This window comes from Salvia hispanica, chromosome 1, assembly GCF_023119035.1.
Source record: "Salvia hispanica cultivar TCC Black 2014 chromosome 1, UniMelb_Shisp_WGS_1.0, whole genome shotgun sequence".
Lineage (NCBI taxonomy): Eukaryota > Viridiplantae > Streptophyta > Magnoliopsida > Lamiales > Lamiaceae > Salvia > Salvia hispanica.
Genome location: NC_062965.1, coordinates 36,903,784 through 36,927,279, shown reverse-complemented (window position 1 = coordinate 36,927,279; position 23,496 = coordinate 36,903,784). Strand labels below are relative to the sequence as shown.

Below are 23,496 nucleotides of genomic sequence, written 5' to 3'. Positions count from 1 at the left end.
TCATACATCGTTGAAAAGTCCCCGGTGCATTACACAATCCAAACGGCATTCTTCGGTATGCATATGTACCAAAAGGGCACGTGAAAGTGGTCTTCTCTTGATCCTCCGGATTAACGTAGATTTGGAAATATCCGCTGTATCCGTCAAGGAAACAAAAATACTGTTTGCCTGCCAATCTTTCCAGCATCTGATCAATGAAAGGCAAAGGAAAATGATCCTTCTTTGTGGCTTCATTCAACTTCCTGTAGTCGATGCACATCCTCCACCCTGTCACTAATCTGGTGGGTACCAATTCATTCTTCTCATTTTTGATGACTTGTATCCCAGACTTCTTTGGCACCATATGGACAGGACTGACCCACTCACTGTCAGGAATGGAGTAAATGATTCCTAGAGCAAGCAACTTCAATACCTCCTTCAAGACTTCCTCTCGCATGTTTGGGTTCAGCTTCCGTTGTGCATCTCGATGAGCCTTTGCACTTTCTTCCAGACGGATGTGGTGCATGCAAAGATCTGGACTTATTCCCACCAAATCTGAGAGAGTCCATCCTATTGCCTTCTTGTTCCTTTTGATGACCTCTAACAACTCCTTCTCCTGTTCCTTGGTCAAGTTGCTGTTGACTATTACTGGAAATGTCTCGTCCTTCTCCAAGTAAGCGTACTTAAGGCCTGGTGGGAGTGTTTTCAGCTCTTTTTTCGTTCCATTCGTCTCCTGGGGCAAGGGATTTTTTTCTGAATTTTCCGGTGAAGTCTCTTTCCCTGACCCAGGAGATTTTTCCAAGCTGGCCACATAAGCCGATCCCTTGGACCTAGCTGATTCCGGGTTCCTGCAGAATTCCATAATGGCCTCTGTGAGCTCTTCATCTGTCAATTCTTCTGTGTTCACTGCTGCACACCATCCCACAACTTCTTTGTCAATCGAATGGCTCAACTCCGAGTTATCAATCTGTTCCTGTATCAATTCTGTCTCAAGATATTCTTGGACTAAAGGGTTAATAACATCAATAGCATAGAGATTCTCAACATCTAAAGGTCTTTTCATCCCCTCATCTATGCTAAAGGTATATTTTTCCCCATTATAGTCCAAGCAAATTGTTCCATCAAACACATCGATAATGGTCTTAGCCGTACGCAAAAATGGCCTCCCCAAAAGTACCCCACTAGACTCAGCAGACTCATTATCATTCATCTTGATCACGTAAAAATCAGCAGGATATAGAAACTCATGCACCTTGACTATAATATTTTCCAACACTCCTTCAGGGCAAATGCAAGTTCTATCTGCTAGCTGGATTACTACCTTGGTATCAACCATTCTTACCCCAGTTAACCTTTTATAGATTGAAAGTGGCAAGACATTTATTGACGCCCCTAGATCACACATGGCATGCTCAACCTTGATATCCCCTAAAGAAATGGGTAATGTAAACATACCTGGGTCGGTGCATTTTGAGGGCATCCTTCTTTTCTGTATCACCGCAGACACAGTTTCTCCAATCACAATCTTCCCATCTAGCTTGGTTTTCCCTGCAATAAACTCCTTGATGAACTTACTGAAAGTGGGCATTTTCAAGGCTTGCAAGAATGGCAAGTTGATTTCCAACTTGCTGAAAATCTCCATGAGATCCTCTGTGTCATCCTTTTTCTTCTTCGCCTCCCCTCGATACGGAAATGGTTTTGCTCGCTTTACTGCATTTGTGGAAGTACCAGCCTGGGTTTCATCAACTGCTTTGTTTCCTTCCCTGCTTACTTCCTCAGGTTCGGGATCTAGGAAGAACGGGTCCCTTGGTCGAGGTAGAGATCCCCCTAAATCTTCCTTCTGGAGGTCTCTCTGAACAATGATCTCCCTTGGTTCAGCGCCTCCCTCTTGCTGTTTCTGACTCTGTTTCCCTTCTTTATCTTGCATAGGCGCTTCCTCATCAGTTCCCAACGTCGGCCCTTCGTAACCCCGCCCAGATCTCAAAGTGATTTGACTAATATTTGCTCGGTCTGGCGGTTTGACGGTGGCAGGAAGTTTGCCTTCATTCCCTCGCATCTCGTTCAAAGAAACTGCGATTTGGGAAAGTTGTTTTGCCATCATGTCCATGGCGGCTTTTTGCTCTGACTGAGCATCTTGTAACTTGTGCACCATATCATTGTTGGAATGTAGGTTACCTTGCATGAACTGCTGTGAATTTACCAAATCATGGACCATGTCATCCAAACTCCGTTGTGGTCTGAAGTTGAATTGACCAAAATTTTGTCCTTGACCTTGGTTCTGTCGAAAATTTCCTTGATGATTGTTGTATTGGTTACTCGACCCTTGATTGTGGTACTGGCCACCAGACCCTTGATTCCCTTGATGGTTCTGTTGGGAATTCTGAAAATTGCCTTGGTTATTCCTTTGGTGAGGTGGCACATAGGAGTTTCCTGGGTTGTTTTGATTTTTGTTCCCCCAATTAGCTTGTTCCTGATTCCTGTATCCCAGCTGCAATTGTCCTTCTTGTCCCTTCCCTGACCAATTGGACTGCCTCTCCGGAGGGTGTGCAAAATTCGTGAGCTGCAAGGGAGGTGGCTGGCTTTGATCATGGTCAGTCCATCTGAAGTTGGGGTGAGTCCTCCATGGAGCGTCCCTCTGTCTCCCTTGATTCCAACTTCCATCGGGATTCCAACTTCCCATCGAATTTGCTTGAGCGTGGCACTCTCCTTCGTAGGGTTGACTGTAGTATGGTTGCAGTTGCCTTTCCTCTTGACCAAGGGATTTCTCATTATCCACTGGAGCATGCGGATTGCATTTCTCGATCGCACTTAGCAAGGCCTTTTCCAGTTTATCGATCCTATCTTCCACCTTCTTGTCTTCTTGATCCATCACTGCATTAGCTGATCCTCTCCTCAATATGCTTCGCGGGTTATCATAGGCCTTCTTTGCCTCAATCAATCTCCCCAGCGTTTCCCTGGCTTCACTTGCTTTGTTCTTAGTAAAATTTCCCCCGCTAGAGGAGTTCATCAAGTCCTTTGATTCAGGGTTTGCACCTTCATAGAACAAATAGTAAGTCTCCGCTTCTATCATCCTGTGGTTTGGACAAGCATCCAGCAGCCCCTTGAAGCGGGACCAATAAGAACTTAGAGACTCATCGTATTCTTGTTTGCACTCCTGAATCTCCTTCTTCAAGGCATTCGTCTTGTTAGATGGAAAAAAGTAATCCAAAAATTCCAGTTTAAAATCCTTCCACGTGTTGATCGAGTCCGGTGGAAGCCTCAGCAGCCAAGTGTTCGCCTCCCCTTTGAGAGCAAACGGAATTGCTCGAAGACGGTAGTCCTCTTCTGTTGCCTCGTTGGGTCGCTTCTGAATGCTGCATAGTTTACTGAACTCGTTCAGAAATTCATAAGGGCATTCATTCCTACGCCCAGAGAAAGTAGGTAGAACTCCAAGCACATTCGTCTTGATGTCGATCGACCTCCGTCGTGGGTTCGAGACTATAGCATGAGCGGGTTCACCGTCAAGATGTGCGGTGAGCGACCCTATTTCCGGATCGGGGTCTAGTAGATGAGCCATATCTGGGTCCTTCTCCTCCTCGGTCTCGGAATGCTCTGGTTCGGTTGATGTCCCTGGATTCTCCTCTGTCGATGAATTCCACTCCTTTTCACTTTCTGACTCGAACGGGAATGGATCTTCCGTTCTCAATCCTGATCTAGTAGTGATGGTAGATGTAGATTCCTTGATTCGCCACTCGTACTGGCCACTCCCTGATCCAGATGAACTTGCCCAACTTCCAGATTGGAAGCCCGCTTTCATAAACTGTCAGGGAGAAAGAAAATAACAAAAATTAAAATATTTACACCAAATCCTTAATAACAGCAAACGCCATCGTTCCCCGGCAACGGCGCCACTTGAAGCTACTTTGTAATGAGACAGTACAAGTGTAGTGTGTGTGCAGTGTTGCGATATTCAAATAAGGCAGGTTCCCCAGATCCAGCAAGTCCACTAGATCACTTGGTCTAGGAACTCGTAGGTCGTGCGGAATCCCGGTCGTCGGACACACAAGTACTTTCCCGCTTCAAAAACCCTCAACCACTTTTACTAAACCTAGTATAGGGAAGTAGGGATCGATCCCACAGAGAAGGATGCGTAAGACTCATGATCAAGGATTTGGAAGTATTTTTGGTGTTGGCTGCTGCCACGCATTTTCTTGGGTTGAGGAAAATTAAAATTAACTTGACTTGGGAACATTAGAAAGAAACTTAACCTAACAGCTAGACCTAGGAGATAATTCTACGGTGGGACCACATCTAAGAAAAAGCAGAGTACGACTGGAAAGTGGCAGAATAACTAACTCTCGTACTAACTGACAGTGACATCGTCTTCTACAACCAAACTCGCATAAAACTTCTTAAGAAAACACATAAGAAAATCAAAACAGAGCTACTAACTTGAAATCAAATCTATGCATAAATAACGAAGAACTAAACAGATCTGCATACCTAGACGAAGTGAAATAGAAACCAAGAGAAATTAAACAAGTCTATCAACTACTGTTTCTTTCACACGCCAAAACCAACTCAGATGCTAAATCCACTCCGGATCCAAGTGTCCGACACGAACTCCAAACAGAAGAAATTCTCCATCACTGCAGATTTTACAAATTTAAGCTCCGAATACTCAATCAACCACAGATCTGTCACCAAACTCCACACCACAGATAATGACTTTGTTGCCCTCAGCTGTAGACTCCTCTGTCACGCCACTTTTCCTTGTAAATTCTGCTCATTTTTCATTCCTTTCTCTCGCTAGACCATCTCCTTCTTTACTTCCTTGATCTAGCGTTTTTCTTCACACACCTGGCTTAGGAAACGTGTTAGACCCAGCAAATTATAACATTTTTTTGCACATACCGATGCATGAAATTAGCCTTATCAAAGTTCCTCAACCCAAAGTTGCGTGGCAGCAGCCATACCACCCAAATCCCTTTTAACGCATATTTTCGCATCTGTCCTCGTGGGATCGATCCCTACTTCCCTGTGCTAATTCTAGTATACGTGGTTGAGGGTTTTGAAGAGATATTCTGTGTGTCCGACGACCGAGATCTTTCAGCGTTCCGTGAGTTCCTAGACCCAGTTGTCTAGTGGACTCGCTGGACTCAGGAAGCTTGATATTCCTTATTGTGCACGCAGTCTATCAATGGCTTTTCAAATGGCGCCGTTGTCGGGGATGGATGTCGTAAATTGTTTGCGTGTTTGAGGATTTGGTGTATATAGTTTAATTTCTGTTATTTGTTTTTTTCTTAGCAGTTTATGAACGCGGGCTCCCATTCTAGAAGTTGGGCTAGTTCATCTGGGTCAGGAAACGCCCGATACATGTGGCAGGTCAAGGAGTCTATGTCCACTGTCACCACGAGATCAGGGTTCAGAACAGTTGATCCATTCCCATTGGAATCAGAAAGTGAGAAGGAGTGGGACTCATCGGGAGAAGAGGACCCGAAGTCGTCTACAGAAACAGAGCATTCCGAGACCGAGGGAGAGGAAGACGTAGTTATGGCACACGTGACAGATCCAGATCCCGAGATTAGCTCACTAACTGCGCATCTAGACGGAGAGCCAGCCCAAGCCATTGTTACCAACCAGAGGCAGAGATCCATTGACATTAAGACCAACGTGCTAGGGTCTTACCAACGTTCTCTGGGAGAAGGAACGAATGCCCGTATGAGTTCTTGAACGAATTCGGTAAACTGTGCGGCATTCAGAAAAGGCCAAACGATACGACTGAAGAGGATTATCTCTTGAGAGCAATCCCATTTGCTTTGAATGGGGAAGCCAACACATGGCTGTTAAGGTTACCTCCGGACTCGATCCGAACATGGAGGGATTTCAAGTTAGAATTTCTGGATTATTTTTCCCCTTCAAACAAGACGAACGCTCTGAAGAAGGAAATCCAGGAGTGCAAGCAAGAGTATGATGAGTCTCTGAGCTCTTACTGGTCCCGGTTCAAGGGACTGTTGGATGCTTGTCCGAACCACAGGATGATCGAGGCAGAGACTTACTATCTGTTTTATGAAGGCGCAAACCCTGAATCAAAAGATTTGATGAATTCCTCGAGCGGGGGAAATTTTACCAAGAATAAAGCAAGTGAAGCCAGAGACACTTTGGGGCGATTGATCGAGGCGAAGAAGGACTATGATAACCCGCAGAGCATTATGAGGAGGGGATCAGCCAATGCAGTAACAAAGCAAGACGATACGAAAGTGGAGGCCAGGATTGATAAGTTGGAGAAGGCGAATTCGATGGGAAGCTGGAATCCGGATGGAAGTTGGAATCAAGGAAGGCAAAAGGAGGACCCATGGAGGACTCACCCTAATTTTAGATGGACTGACAATGATCAAAGTCAACCGTCTCCACTGCAGATCACAAATTATGCACACCCTCCAGAGAGGCAGTCCAACTGGTCAGGGAGGAATCAGGAGGGGCAGTTGCAGTTGGGATTCAGGAATCAGGATCATACTAATTAGGGAAGCAGAAATCAGAACAATCCAGGGAGCTACTATGTGCCACCACATCAGAGGAATAACCCAGGAAATTACTAGAATTCCCAACCTAACCATTTGGGGAATCAAGGATCTAGCAGCCAGTACAATAATCACCCAGGGAATCAAGGAAACTATCGGCAGAACCCAAGTCAAGGACCGAATCCGAGTCAACCCAACTTCAAACCACAAAGGAGTCTGGATGACATGGTCCACGCTCTAGTGAATTTGCAGTAGTTCATGCAGAATAACCAGTTGGAACACAAAGCAGCCATGGACATGATGGCAAAGCAGCTGTCCCAGATTGCGGTCTCTTTGAATGAGATGCGGGGGAATGAAGGAAAACTTCCCGCCACAGTCAAGCCACCGGACCGAGCAATGTCAGATCACTTTGAGAGATCCGGGCGGGGCTATGAAGGACCGGCGTTGGAGATCGATGAAGACACACCCGCACAGACAAGTAGCGGGAATGAGAGTCAAGTGTTCCCCGAGGACAGCTCTGGACCCAGAGAAGTTCATATTCAGGACGACCTCCAGAAGGGAGATTTAGAGGGATCTTTACCTCGAGCAGCTGATCCATTTTTCCTAGATCCAGAGCCTGGGTTAGAAAGTAAGAAAGTGAGCAGGGAAATTGGCGAAACCCCAGCTGGGAGTTCCACAAATGCGGTGAAGCGAGCGAAGTCGTTTCCATACCGAGGGGAAGCCAAGAAATAGAAGGATGATACAGAGGACCTCATGGAAATTTTTAGCAAGCTGGAAATCAACCTGCCCTTCTTGCAAGCCCTGAAGATGCCGGCCTTTAGCAAGTTCATCAAGGAATTCATAGCAGGGAAGACCAAGCCGGACGGAAAGATTGTGATCGGAGAAAATGTATATGCTGTGATACAAAAGAGAAGGATGCCTTCGAAATGCACAGACCCAGGTATGTTCACATTACCCATTTCTCTAGGGGACATCAGAGTCGAGCATGCCATATGTGATCTAGGGGCGTCTATAAATGTTATACCACTTTCAATCTACAAGAAACTGACAGGAGTTAGAATGGTCGCTACCAAGGTGGTAATCCAGTTAGCAGATAGAACTTGCATCTGTCCCGTAGGTGTGTTAGAAAATGTCATAGTTAAGGTGCATGATTTTCTATATCCTGCTGATTTTTATGTTATCAAAATGAATGATAATGAGTCTGCTGAGTCCAGTGGCGTGCTTCTAGAGAGACCATTCTTACGGACCGCTAAGACCATTATCGATGTCTTTGATGGAACAATTTGCCTAGATTATAATGGGGAAAAATATACATTTAGCATAGATGAGGGAATGAACAGGCCATTAGATGTTGAAAATCTGTATGCTATAGATGTTATTAACCCCTTGGTCCAAGAATATCTTGAGACTGAATTGATGCAGGAACAAATTGACAACTCAGAGTTGAGCCATTTAATCGACCGAGAAGTTTTAGGGTGGTGTGCAGCAATGAACACAATGGAATTGACAGATGAGGAACTAGCAAAAGCTATCTTGGAATTTTGCAAAAATCCCGAGTCAGCCCATGTGGCCACTCAGGAAAATTCTCTTGGGCCTGGGAAGGAGACATTACCTGACATTGCAGAAATAAATCCCTTGCCCCAGGAGACGAACGACACCTAGAAGGAACTCAAGACACTCCCACCAGGTCTCAAGTATGCCTACTTGGAAGAGAATGAGACATTCCCAGTGATAGTCAACAGCAACTTGACCAAGGAGCATGAGAAGGAATTATTGGAAGTAATCAAGCGGAACAAGAAAGTAATAGGATGGACCCTCTCCGATTTAGTAGGAATCAGCCCTGATCTCTGCATGCATCACATCCGGTTAGAGGAAGGTGTGAAGGCTCACCGAGACGCACAACGGAAGCTGAATCCGAACATGCGGGAGGAAGTTCTGAAGGAGGTGTTGAAATTGCTCTCTCTAGGGATCATCTACTCCATCCCGGATAGTGAGTGGGTCAGTCCTGTCCATATGGTGCCCAAAAAGTCTGGAATACAGGTTGTCAAGAATGAAAAGAACGAGTTGGTGCCCACTAGGCTGGTGACTGGGTGGAGGATGTGCATCGACTACAGGAAGCTGAATTAGGCCACGAAGAAGGATCACTTCCCCCTACCTTTCATTGACCAGATGTTAGAAAGGTTGGCTGGCAAGCAATATTTTTGTTTCCTTGATGGATACAGTGGCTATTTCCAGATCTACGTTAACCTAGAGGATCAAGGGAAGACCACGTTCATGTGCCCTTTCGGTACGTATGCAAACAGAAGAATGCCGTTTGGATTGTGTAACGCACCAGGAACGTTCGATCGGTGTATGATGAGTATTTTTTCGCATTTGCTTGAGGTATGCATTGAGATATTCATGGATGATTTTACTGTATACGGGAATTCATTCGACACTTGTTTGGCCAGCCTTGACCTAGTGTTGAAAAGATGCCAGGAGAAGCACCTAGTTTTGAATTTCGAAAAATGCCACTTCATGGTGACTGAAGGTATTGTCCTAGGTCACGTGGTTTCTGAAAGAGGGATACAGGTGGACAAGGCAAAGGTGGATGTGATATCAAAATTACCTTACCCCACGAACCAAAAAGAAGTTAGAGACTTCCTGGGTCACGCGGGATTTTATAGGAGGTTTATCAGGGATTTCGCGAAAATCGCACAACCACTCACTCATTTGTTGCACAACGATATGGATTTCGTCTTTGATTAGGGATGCAAGTAGGATTTTCCAATGCTTAAGGACAAACTCGTGTCAGCACCAATAATCAGGGCGCCAGACTGGAATTACCCTTTTGAAATAATGTGCGACGCTAGTGATTTTGTTGTGGGAGCTGTCTTAGGTCAAAAGATAGATGGGAAAAGTTATGTGATCTTCTATGCATCCAAGACTCTAAATCAAGCTCAGAAGAACTATGATACCACGGAGAAGGAAATGTTGTTGTCGTGTACTCATTCGAGAAATTCCGACCCTATCTGCTTGGGTCGAGGGTTATAGTTTTCACAGATCACGTAGCGATAAGGTACTTACTGGCGAAGAAGGAGTCTAAGCCAAGGTTAATCCGTTGGGTGTTGCTTTTGCAAGAGTTTGATTGGGAAGTGAGAGATAAAAGAGGAACAGAGAATAGAGTAGCCGAGAATTATTCAAGGGGAAACGGAAGAGGCCATATCCGATGCTTTCCCTGGGGAAATTCCCTAGACAGATCAGTTGGGAGGCAGTTTTGGCATTAACCGGTCTAGGGGAATCCGACAAGGGGAAGCGAACACTTAACGCAGAACCATGGTTCGCTGATTTGGCAAACTACTTGGTCATGGGAGAGGTGTCAAGTTCAGAAGAAGTTTCCCGGGCCCAGAGGATGAAAATTAAAAGTGAAGCTAAATATTACTTTTGGGATGACCCTTACTTATGGAAAATGTGCTCGGATCAAGTGATCAGACGCTGCATTCCCGAATGGGAACAAAGAGATGTGCTGAATAATTGCCACACTTTGGCATGTGGAGGTCACTTTGGACCAAGGAAGACAGCGAGGAAAGTATTGGATAGTGGGTTCTATTGGCCGACGCTCAATAAAGATGCCTTCGAGTTTTGTCAGTGTTACGAGAGGTGCCAACAGACAGGGGGAATTTCAAGGAGGGACGAGATGCCCCAGGTCCCGGTGATTGTCTGCGAAATCTTCGACGTGTGGGGGATGGACTTCATGGGACCGTTTCCATCATCTAAATGGACGTGTGGGGGAACATTTATAATTTGGTCGCAGTGGACTATGTGTCTAAATGGATAGAGGCCAAGGCCACCACGACATTTGAATCGAATGAGGTAGCAAAGTTTCTGAAGACCAATATCTTCAACAGATACGGAGTTCCTCGAGCCATCGTCTCGGACCAGGGAACACTTTTTTGTAATCGCACCATCGAGGCTCTGATGAAGAAATATGGTGTACACCATAGGGTATCTACCACCTACCACCCTCAGTCTAACGGCCAAGCAGAAATTTCTAATCGAGAGATTAAGGCAATACTCGAGAAGATAGTCAATCCATCGAGGAAAGACAGGAGTAAGAGGCTCGGGGATGCATTATGGGCCTACAGAACTGCTTTTAAGACTCCTATCGGAATGTCGCCTTACAGGTTGGTGTTTGGCAAAATGTGCCACCTGCCCGTGGGAATAGAGCACAAGGCGTACTGGGCAGTCAAAGAGATGAGTATGAAGCCTTCGGCTTGTGAAGAAGAAAGGAAGTTACAGTTACAAGAACTGGAGGAACTGAGGCTGGAGTCTTATGAGTCTGCTATGTGGTATAAGGAAAGGACAAAGTTATGGCATGACAAGAATCTCCGGGTCAAGGAACTCCATGTGGGACAGAAGATGCTCCTTTACCAATCCCGGGTCAAGCTGATGCTAGGAAAGTTGAAGTCTAAGTGGATCGGTCCATATACCATTGTCGGCCTCCGCGCGAATGGAGTTGTAGAGATCCAGGGAAGTGCCTCTAACTCTGTCCCTTTCCTTGTTAATGGTCATAGAGTGAAAGTCTATAGGGATAATTCTGAGTTGTGTGTAGTGGAGGAAGTGCCACTATTATCACCTAGTTAGACAAGGAAGTATTCTCGATGAATTCCTGGGTCAGGTAAATAAGGTTACATTTTAATATATACACTGAACCAGGGAATCTCGGGAATACTCAAAAGGAATGTGTAAATAGTTTAATTGCGTTTTAAAAATTCAAGTAAAAATCCAAAAAAAAAGAGAAAATCTAAATCTTCCAAAAATATTTTCGAAGCACCCGACTCCTTAGGAAAAACGTTTGTCTTGTATTTCATCCTCAACCTAGGAGTTTGGCGTCTTCAATTTCTTTTTTTAGTGTAAAGTCGTGGTCAGGAAAATTAGCTAGAGAAGGAATTTTAGGAGGGATGGAGATAATTTGAATTTCAAATTGGCCGATATTTATGGGAGGTGTACGGTTGCTTACATCACGCCTGCAACCGCACCATCTTTTCACCAAAAAGGCTAACCGGCAGTTTCTCTCTCCAATAATCCCAAACGACGAACCACATTTTCTCTCCCTTCTCTCTACTTTGTTTCTCTCTCAAGAAATACAAACCCTAACCCGATTTCTACAAAGTTTTCTTTTGATTTCAGATTTACAATGATGGATCCAACTCAGGCCACAAGAAGTTCACAGCCGGAGGCGTACAACGCGGTTCTTCTGGAGGAATTGACGTAGAAATTGGGAAGTGTCGAGAAGACGAAAGAGGTTTACGCCCTATTCTCAGCCAGCCTGATGACATCTGCGGCTACCACACCACCGCCGACGATCCCTGTGGATTCGACGGCCCACCCCGCAGTTCCCCACGATTAGAGGCCTCAAGCTTCAACCAGCGTACCGGACTCTGGTTTTCAACAGGCAGAAACCGCTCCAAGCACAAGTCTACTGGAAGCGGACAAGAGGGAGGCGACGAGTGAACTGGCGGCAGATGGTGGGCGGAGTGATGGTGATAAGACGGTGGAATCCGAGAGACAAGGTAGTGAAAACCCTAACTCTGAGGGTGAGAAAAAGGGGGAAACCCCTATTCGAGAGGAATTTGCTGAGGGGGAAACCCCTATTCTAGAGATGATGGCTGAGGGGGAAACCCCTATGAAGACCGGGGATGAAACCCCGAAGGATTTTAGAGGAACGACCCCTGAACCAATGGAGGAGGGGGCAACCCCGAGTGATGTCAGGGGGGAAACCCTTGTTTATATTGAGGGGGGGACCCCAATGGTGGATGATACGGAGGAAACCCCGAAAGAGCATTTGGAGGAGACGAACCCCGATACTACTGGAGTACTAGAGCCCGTCGAGGAAGGGCCTCATCTGATTTTGGATCTTATGGATGACCAGGAAGAAGACAAACCCCGGGTGGACGAGAGAGTAGAGAGGCGAAGGGCCAGGAGGAGTCTACTAGACGAAGTAGATGACTTGGTCTATTCTGAGAAAGAGGAGTTCCCTGCCCGAGGGACAGAAGCTGAAGAGGCAGAGGATCGTCGCCTGGCCAAGGAAAGGGCGAGGAAAGGTAAGGCAGCTGCGACGCAGTCAAAGTGGTCAAGGAAAACTCCCTCCGTCAAGGAGGTTGAGGAGCCACTTTCCCCACTGACCGAAGTTCCCTCCACCGAGGAACGAGCCGAGCCTACTCCCAGGTCCAATTCTGAACCCAGAGAATCTGATGAAGAGTTTAACTATGAGCGCCCGGAGGTTTGTGTAACTAGGGAGTTGCTGGAGTCAATGAGACGCTTCGATGATCAGAAAAGGGCGGCCACATACAATCAGAAATGTAGCGCGGGGAAGATGGCGAAATCAGGCAAGCAGTACAACCCCAAGGAGCTTAAGATGGTTGCATGCGATGAGGAGTTCCGCGCGTGTATCTACGCGATCGGATTCGAGTGGTTATTGAAGCACAGCCAGGCAAAGGTGCCGGTGGACTTACTCGGGAGTTTTTCTCAACGTTCCGACTCAAGAACACTTCTGACCTCGACGCGGACTCCATCACATTCAGGCTTTTCAATGAAAAACATGAAATGAGCATCAGGGAGTGGTCCTTGAGGATGGGGTTGTTTTCCAGGGCTGACGATGACGAAGGCATCTAGAATGAGCGGATGGTCGGCGTACCAAAGAACACACCAGGTTTTAAAGTGCAGGCAGCATGGGAGCTGGTCACCCACTCTAATGCGGGGACGTTCAAATCCAGCTACTCCAAAGCCTCCCACATTGAAGACTGCATCCTCCGATTCGCCCAGACATTTATTAGCTACAATCTGATCGGAACGGCGAACTCAGCTCTGACGACTACTGACCTCTACTTCACCTGGTGTATGGCGAAAGGTGTGAAGGTGCATCTCGGCTACTTGCTAGCGCAAGCATGCCATCAAATGGCAAGCATGCCATCTCGACATATGTACACATGCCATCTCCTCGGCGCTTACCTCCAGCTGAACATTAACATGAAAATAGCCAAAACCGCTCCTCTGGTCGTGATGTGTGAGCCCCCAGAGACCTTCAGCATTGAATATTTCTTCAACAAAGGGTTGCTCCAGGCACACGGCAAGGAAACCTTCTTCTACGAGGTAGGAGATAAGGTGAAGATGGAGTCGGAGGCTGTGGAGGCTGTGCCCAGTGAGGAGGTCGAGGAGTTGAGGAAAGAAGTGCAAGAGTTGAGGAAAGAAATGCAAGTGATGAGGAAGGAGATGGTGAAAGAACTCGGTGGGATGCGGAAAGAATTAAGCGGGAACCGAGAAGAGGTGAAGACACTGCGGGGGAACATTGCAGACTTGGCGGTGAAGTCCTCCAAGAAGAATGAGCGGATGACAGAGGCCGTGGAGCAGATGATGAAAATGATAAAATGGTTGGAAAAGACACTCCCCCTGACCCAGCAGAAGGTGCTTCCTGGATCCAGCAGTGAGGTCAAGCAGCCCGGCCAGGGCAGTTCCTCCATCCAGCGACCCCCACACCCGCTCAAGCAAGTGGTCACCCCATCCACGTCCAAGCCAGTGTTAATACCACCCAAATCAAAGTCCATGACGTTAAAGACACCAGTATCCGATCAGCAAGAGAAGGAAGAAGAGGAGCCGGAGCTGCCGGCGAAGAAGAAAGTGAAGATGACCCGACCCGGAATCCCACCCCAGTCTGGCTCTCGAGGGAGCCAGACCTAGAAGTGAATTGCCCCCATGACCAAGTAAATTTTATTTTCTGTATTAGTTATTGTCTGTGTTTTTGTTGATAATTGCTATATGTGTTTGCCTTCTCCCACTTAACCCAATGCTTGGTCTAAGTGTGAGAAGTTTGTGTTCTCTTTTAATGTTGTCTTCTCCCACTTAGCCCGATGCTCGGTCTAAGTGTGAGAAGTTTGTATTTTCTGTGTTATTGTGTCTTCTCCCACTTAGCCCGATGCTCGATCTAAGTGTGAGATGTTTTATTTGGTTATTATTTGTTTCATGTGTCTTGACTGCCCTGTTTCCCCGCTTCACGACGATGGCTTGGGGACAAGCTTGAGTGAAATGGGAGGGGGAGGGGAGTCAATGTGTGTATTTGTTTAGCATGTTAAGAGTCGTTAAGTCTATGTTTTATTTGTGTCGCATGAGCTGGTGAATATAATACGGCATGATCTCCTTAGTGAGAGTAATTGAAGATAGGATGTATTTCAACTTAGAAGCCTTTTCCTTTAATAAGCCGAGGTCAATCTGGACGAAGTAAGAACGATAGAAGATGCCTTAGCTGACTTAGTTGTGAAGCCCCACTATAAGAGCGAGTTATAAGCCTAAAACAATTTTGAGCTAACACATGTAAATGGGGCCGCCACTGAATGCTTAGGGAGAAGAGTCATGAAGGAGAAAAAATAGGGGAATTGGGTTATGAAGGTATAAGCTGGACGAAGTCCAGGTAAAGGAGTTATAAGCTGGACGAAGTCCAGAAAAAAAAAGAAAGAAGAAAATGGAGGAATAAGCTGGACAAAGTCCAGAGAAAAAAAAAAGAAAAAAAAAGAGGAGGTATAAGCTGGACGAAGTCCAGGGGAAATATGTCTAAGGGCAGGAAGCAATAGTAACCTGACCCAGGAAAAATAGGGGGAACGAAGTGTAGAAAGGAGAAAACTCTCATAACCCGACGCTTCAGTGGTATGGCAATAACTTATGAGATATTCGGTCCTAACATCCCTTTGAGGAATGAGTGATCGAGTGAACCCAACAACTGGGAAAGTAAAGGGCTATCTTGACGAACTGACAGATTGATTAAGTAGAAGAAGGGAAGGGGCTAATTTGAAGAAATGCAGCTTGTTGGATTGACCTTAATCTTGTGAGGACGGTTGCCTAAAAGTTGAAGCTAGTTCATGCATATGTGTTTATGTGTTTTCTTTAAGTGTTTGTTATTTGTGCGTCAGTTGTGTCTAGGTCTAGGAGTCTGTGTTAAGTTAGAGTCTAGAGAGTCGGTTAGAGGATAACCATGCATTGAAATTCTCCTTATTCCTTTTTATTGTCTTTATACTTGAGGACAAGTATGGTTTAAGTGTGAGCAGTTTGATAAGGCTAAATTCATGCATCGGTTATGTGATGAAAAGTCACCAATTACTGGGTCTAACAAAATTTTTAAGCCAGGTGTGTGAAGGAATTCGCCAGGTCCAGGAAGAACTGAAGGCAGTGGACCAGCGAAGGAAAGAGGCGGAAAGTGAGCAGAATCAAGAAGAAAATGGCTAGACGAAGGGAGTCCAAAGCTGAGGGCAAAGAAGACTATTCACACAAGAGAGCCCCTGCTGGACCCACTTCCACGCCTATATAAAGAGGAGCATGCAACACACGATATATACATGATTTAGCTCTCAGCTCACACACACACTCACACACTTGGGAAAATGGGGATTCTGGGGTAGTTTAGTGGTTCATCTTCGGGAAATTCTGTTGCAACACCGTCCTCAAGGAGGGCGAAGATACAATCGTTTACTTTTCAGTTTTTGCGTTTTGATTTCTGTCGAACTTCATCGTTTCCGAAGTCGATTGCTCGTTGTTACTTATCGTTTATCTATGAAGTTTATTTTATGTTATGATGGTGTTGATTTATGTTGATTTACGTTGATTTTTGTTCTGAGGAGTTTCATTTCGAAGGTTGATGGTTATTCTCTGTTTTTAGATGTTTGTGTACTTGATCTGGGAAATTTGTTGTTGATCTGTGGATGTTGTTGTTGATCTGTGGTGAATCGGCGAATATGTAGTTATGGAGATAATATGAACGGAGTTTGTTTCGGATGCTTGGATCCGGAGTGGATTTAGCATCCGAGGTGTGGATCTGAACAGAAGAACGGAGTTGTGCATGGATCTGAATTTCTGCTTTCTTTTTACTTTACTTCGTCTAGTAGCCGTAGATCTGTCTTGGTTTTAACTATTTTTTCGTTTTTGTTGCTTTTAATTCCAACTGTTTCATTTCGATTTACGTTCTCGCTCTGTTTTTGCTGGTTGTTTCATGCCAAATGTTGGAGAAGATGATGTTGTTGTTAGTTAGTACTTTAGTTAGTTATTTTGCAGCCTTTCAACCGTACTTTACTTTTTCAGATAATGGTCCTTACCTTCAGATGTTTTCCCAGGTCTAGGTAAAATTAGGAAATAGTTCTGCCTAGATCTAGTTGTTAGAGTAGCAAATGTCAATCACCAAGTATAATATAAGTTCCTCAACCCAAAGTTGCGTGGCAGCCACACCACCCAAATCTCTTTTAACGCATATTTTCGCATCTGTCCTCGTGGGATCGATCCCTACTTCCCTGTACTAATTCTAGTATATGTGGTTGAGGGTTTTGAAGAGATATTCTGTGTGTCCGACGACCGAGATCTTTCAGCGTTCCGTGAGTTCCTAGACCCTGTAATCTAGTGGACTCGTTGGACTAAGGAAGCTTGATATTCCTTATTGTGCACACAGTCTATCAATGGGTTTTCAGCCATCCTTGCTAGTCGGCCGGTCTCGTGGGCGAATTGTGTGGCCACACTGTCGTCGCACTATGGAATTGTTGATTGTTGAGAAAATGGGAGGAAATGTTTGACTGGCCAGTCTATGAAATTATTTTGTGATACTCGATGATATTCTTTTATAAATTCAAACTCGGGTTCACTATGGTAAGGATGGCATATCTACTAAAATGTTTTGGCATGAGTTCACTGAGTATGTTTAAAATACTCAGCCCTGCATGTGTTTTCCCTATGTGCAGGTTGAGCAGCGACGAGCGGTTGGCGGTGTTGAGCAAATAAATTGAATGATAATATGATCGTTTTGAAACATTGAGTGGGGTTGTGTCTTCATACAAGACTTCACTTTTCTCTTGGTTCCGCTGAAAACATGAATTCTTACCATTTATTTGAATTGAACTGTTTCATTATTTTTTAGAATATCGAGACATGATGCGTTTTGAAATTCATCAAAACCTTTGTCATTTTGAGCATTAATTGTGGTATTCTATCCTTCATTGATTTTATTGATGAAGTCGTTGACTTATTGCTTTAATAGTTCATTAAATACCTTGGTCAAAACCCTTTAAATGAAACCCTAGCCTATGTTCTTGTCTCTTTTAAGTCCGCCTACGTAGCGATCGCCGTATTTATTATACCCTAAAATGTCGGGTTGTTACAGTTGGTATTAGAGCCTCAGTTCTTTCCGCTCTGGACCCAAGAGTCTTTTTGAATTGAAGTCTAAAAATGTGTAAATTGATTAAGTGATAATCATCGAAGGCTTAACACCACGACTCGTCTCCGCTCAACCACGATAAATGAGGTAACAAATATCTCGATGAATATTGATCTGAGTTTGTGAAATGTTGGAAATTGCGATGGGAATATTATACTCTGGTGAAAATGAAAATATGTCAATGGGAATCGAAGTTAATATGACGTCTTTGAAATTGTTGCTCGAAGTGTTAAATGATGAATATGCATGGATATGAAATTGCTAAATGCGACTATGCCAAGAATGATGAATGATGTTGTGCAAATGAACTTGTATTTTACTCGTTAAAGAAAATCGGCAAAGATGTGTTAGACTTTATGTGCTTGGATGAATGAAATCCTATATGATTGTGATTACTTGGCTGCTACGAAGCAACTCCTATGGGAAATATGAAGTAAATACTATGGCTTTTGGAAAATGTGGTGAAGTTATGAAACGGGAGACACTATGCAAATGTGTAATTGCTTTTGTTTAATAATGAGGCATGATGTATCACATATTGAAGTATGATTGTGAACACGTGTTGCTTGATGTAGAGATTTGTTATTACATGTTCAAACTGCAAATTTAACTTGAAGGACGTACATGTTGATTACTTGGAAGGCGAAAATTTTAATGCATATTTGGTTGAAATTATATGATTTTGAAAATGTGAAGGCGAAGTATGACACATGTGTAGTTGCAATTATATGATTGTGAAATAGATGGACATGAACTGCATGAAGCTGGAAATCCGATTTTGTGGATGATGCATTGACTAAGTGTTAATCTTTACATATATTAATGTACGATGGATGTTATGCTATGGAACGTCATAAGACTTATGGGGATAAACATGCTTGATTGTGCTATGAATGAATGAAATTTCATGTGGTGATAATCTATGACCAATGAAGTACAAGGTATCGTATAAAATTTGTGAACTTTGTTGCGAACGTAGAAGCCCTATGAAGCTTGAATAGCATTTAAGTAATGATCAAATATATGTTGAAGTATGAGACTTCAAGCTATGCTTGAAATTATAGAGTGCCTAAGAAGTAGGCCAGACTGAACGTGCTAGAACTCAGTTGCAAGATGACAACTGCAATATCACTTTCCTGAGTGATGGAACCAAAAATATATATATTTCGAACTTTGGTGTATCCTTACAATGGCGTTGACTAGTCTTGCATATCATGCGAAAGTAGCGATGCGACCCACATACGACGACGTTTGTGACACATTAAGACCACGTGATAATGGAATGTATTTCGAAAATGACCGTGTGACACGGCCAGAAAACTTTGAAGATGCGACCATCAAAAATAGTTATTAATTTCGATGACAAGATGAATCTCAATTTGGAATCCGTGGTTTCATAAAATGATGTTACCATGTTCAGGCTCGCGAAAAATGTACGCTGGAGTGCGACCTTCGTAGCTAGAATGACCGATTTTTAAATCAACAGTACTTACTTGGATCCTAAGTTCTTGTCGGGACGTTTTGAATAACCATGAGCCCTTTGTCTATTTAAACACCTTGGTTGACTCACAATTTGCAAGTGATGTCCATTATTTCTTTTCCTATATCGAGTCATGACTCACTTTGCTTGAAAATTGGTGCCTGCCCTTGTAACTTTGGACATCTTGATTGAGTATTTTCTTTAATTCGTCATTCATAAGGACGATATTTGATTTTATGAGCTTCCGTCATTGAACTTTAATCCTAAAGTTGTTTGCAGTTATGACCTTCGGTATGATTACATCTCCAGACATATTTTCTTCAAAGGATGGAATATTCTTCTTGGAACTTTGGTTCACCCCTTTATTTTTGTAACCATGTTTGTGGCAAGCTCTTTCTGGCAGAAGTGAATTTTTTTTTTTAGCTTGGTTTCACTACATATATTGTTTCATACTCAATGATTTTTTCTTTCTTCAACACCAAGTTAAGGCTATCATGTTCTCTTCTTCCTTAACGATTTGATCGTATTAAATTTCTAAAAAGTTCCATTCACTTTGAGTTGCCTTTAACAAACCGCGAATCCATTGATGTGATTCCATAACATGATGTCGTTGAACCATTTTAGTGCTACTTCATGACATTATGTTTATGTTTCTAAATCCTACCACGACTGATTATTTTAGGCCTCGACATGTTTGAACAATATCATTCATTGCTGTCCGAAATTTTTTTCAAATTTTGATCGGGCAGTCTGCTATGGAGTTTGAGGTTTATTGCAGTTTCATCCTGTTTTCATGACCTATCTCATGTTCTTCGAGCTCTCGTCACAAAATTCTCAAGCTCTATGGATTTTATTTGATACATGTAAACCATTTAATCCTCAAAATGGATGGGTTAAATTCCATGGGACTTAGTCCTTGCTTTATTTCGAACCAATTGTCAATGATGGGATTTGAAAGTGTCGAGCTAGAAATGTTGTTCTTGTTTCCTTGATTAGGTTTGGAGCCTTCCGATGAAAGACATTTTGTGGTGTTTTTTCGAGTTGAAATCAGTTTCTATCCAAGTAAGACTGTTTGATCTATTTTCTAATTATTGATACTAGACTCAAGGAAATGTTAGAGTTGTGCTTTCGGATACACACGAGGAATAAGTTCCTATGGCCAATCACGCGCGAAAATTTTTACACCAACTAAAAGTGTCGACATAACCAATAAACGAGACGTTAGATCATCTGCAACAACGAACTGCCTGTCACAAGCTGCTAGAAGAACAAACTTAAACAATAATCTCTTGAGAAAGGAAATATGTGTACGGATAGCTGATGATCAATGCATGACTATTAATGTGATAATTGTTTATCGATAAGATGATGGTGTCTTCACCAGTGGGTGGGACGATAGAAATCTCTCGAGCATGCTCGAACGTAGAAATTCTATTACGAGATCTTAAATTAGTCGCTCACGACCTGCAAGTAATGGCGATGGGAGATATCGATGTAATCCTAGGAATGGATTGGTTGACCGCGAACTTCACGACGATTCGTTGTAAGGAGAGACAAATGTCCCTACAAGCTCTGGGAAAGGAACCCACCATGTACCGTGGAATCTCGAGGAACGAGAAGGAGCACGAGGAGAATCTACGAATTGCTTTGGAGACTTTGAGGACCGAGAAGCTATACACCAAATTCAGCAAGTGTGAATTTTGGCTGAAAGAAGTTAAATTTCTTGGACACATTGTATCGGCAGAAGGAATCAGAGTGGACCCCGCCAAAGTTGAAGCCGTGCAACAATGGAAGTCACCATCGACACCAAACGAGATTCAGAGTTTCCTAGGTTTGGCAGGATACTACCGAAGGTTCGTAGAAGGGTTCTCCAAGATAGCGAGACCAATGACCCAACAACTCAAGAAGGGAGTCAAGGTAAATTGGACCCCGGAGTATAAAGCAAGCTTTCAACTCTTAAAGGAGAAATTGACCACCGCACCAGTGTTAGCTGTGCCAGAGCCTGGAGTAAACTACGTAGTCTACACCGACGCTTCGAAGGTTGGACTAGGATGCGTGTTGATGCAAAACAACAAAGTGATCGCCTAAGCGTCACGACAATTGAGACCACACGAATTGAATTACCCAACCCATGATTTGGAGTTAGCAGCAGTAGTACATGCCCTAAAGATTTGGAGGCATCATCTCTACGGAGTTAGATGCGAAATCTTTACGGACCATAAGAGCTTGAAATATTTCTTCGAGCAGAAGGACTTGAACATGAGACAACGAAGATGGCTCGAACTAGTGAAGGACTACGATTGTGGCATCAATCACCACCCCAGCAAAGCAAATGTAGTGGCAGATGCTTTGAGCCGGAGGTACCATTCACTTCTAGCTACTTTTCTGACAAAAGAGAAAAGTTTGATACGAGAGTTTAGTAGATTGCGATTGGAAGTGGTAAGGGCACCTAAAACAGTGGAAGGACGAATTACCACCTTAGTGGTTGAACCAGATCTGAAAACGAGAATCGTTGCAGCACAACGGATGGATGCGAAACTCTAAGAGATTCGAATGGAAGTGAGAACTGGAAAATCAGGAAGTTTTAGTGAGGAGTCCGACAATGCCCTCATCTTCGAAAGAAGACTGTGTGTGCCAAACGACGAGGAACTCAAGAACGAGATCATGAGTGAAGCTCATGAGACTCCATACACTGCTCACTCTGGAAGCACGAATTGCTGGGGTTTGGTGCCCCTTGCACAGGGGAAGACTTGTACAAAACAAATAAATCAGATACGGATATATTTGACCAATTATGTGATTAATCAATTCACATGTTAAACAGATAATTGCATGCTAGAACGCAAATAATTCATGCTTAGAAAAAGAAAATCCTAAAACATGAATTCTACGGTTTAGGGTTACCGATTTGATTCTCCAAAGAATCGACGATAGCTCGCGCCTTCTCCACGTGATGATCTTCAATACTAGACCACGGATCTTCTCTCTGGTTCCCGAACTGTATTCGATATCAGGATGGGCTGATCTTATCAAAATACTAGGACTCGAATAAAGAAGATTGAAAAATCCACGGAGGAGAGCTGAGAGAATTTTCGAGCTCCTCCACTAATTAGAGAGGGGGACGAAAATTTTACTCTAATAATAATAGTGATTCTGTCTCTCCTTTATTCTCTTATTTATGTTAAGTTCATATTGGGCCCAGTCAGGGATCTATGGAAGGTTTTGGATATGGGCTCCCCCAATTAGCTTTTTACTAATTAAATTGAACCTACAATTTAATACAAGCTTATATTGGAATATTACGAGCAGCCACTACACGAAGTAATATTGCACTCCCCATCCAAATCCGAAATTACAAGTAATCCGGGTTTCCACTTTGTTTATTATTTATTTCTCGCGCTTAAGATATAAATGTACATTAATTAATTAATGTCTGCTATGGACTTAATTAATTAACATCTTATTAATTCCAAGAGTGGACTTAGCAAGAAACACTTATTTATTATTCATAGAGTAGTAAAACTCCAACTGGCCAGTTTTCCGAATAATAAAACCTTGTTCAAGCTCCTCTTGAGGACATTATCAAACGAGACTCACCTCGCGCATGATTCAACATAATAGCAATCCTAGCACCGCTAGATATTAATCACCACTACCCAATATATCAGGATTATTTGGTTGCGAAAAACCCGCACCATTTGATAAGTCAAAGTAGTGCATAATCAATACCGTATGCTTAATGCTAACGTATGTAGATTAAGAAATAGTATTTTATCAAGACCTAGTCTTTCAGTAGATAGCATAAAGACACGTCTTGCTGTTAGATCCATTCAGTGCTATACCACACCAATGTCATCTTATTTCGAGTAAGGCTTAGAAATAATCGGGTGACATTGCAACCTTTCACGATAGGTAGTCTAAGCCTATCTGGGTTGTGAAATTCTTCTTTTTCTTTTACAAAGCATTGCATAGAACTGACTGTGTTACCTCTACTAAGCAAAAGACTTAGACTTTGTTTGCTTCTTATACATTTAAATGTTTATAAAACATCTTATAAATGCACAAGCAAACACAATGTAATAATATACTGATTCTATTCGTGCGAAACTGCTCGAATAATACTGAATCGGGTTAAAAGTGGATTATAGAGTTTTACGTATACAAGCAAGATTCTATTCGAGCAAAACTTGCTCGAAACATGCTTTTCAGTATACCAAACCTAACACGAATATGTACCAAGACTTGAAAAAGTCCTTTTGGTGGAATGGCATGAAGAGGGATATTGCGGCATTTGTGGAGCGTTGCTTAGCCTGCCA

General features: G+C 43.5%; 1 protein-coding gene across 1 annotated transcript; it reads left to right on the top strand.

The window, feature by feature from the left end:
• The first annotated feature begins 20,653 nt into the window (after window positions 1–20,653).
• Window positions 20,654–21,268, top strand: LOC125195604 (uncharacterized mitochondrial protein AtMg00860-like). Its single transcript, XM_048093741.1, has one exon. The coding sequence runs from the start codon at window positions 20,654–20,656 to the stop codon at window positions 21,266–21,268; it is 615 nt and encodes a 204-aa protein (XP_047949698.1).
• Window positions 21,269–23,496: the final 2,228 nt, after the last annotated feature.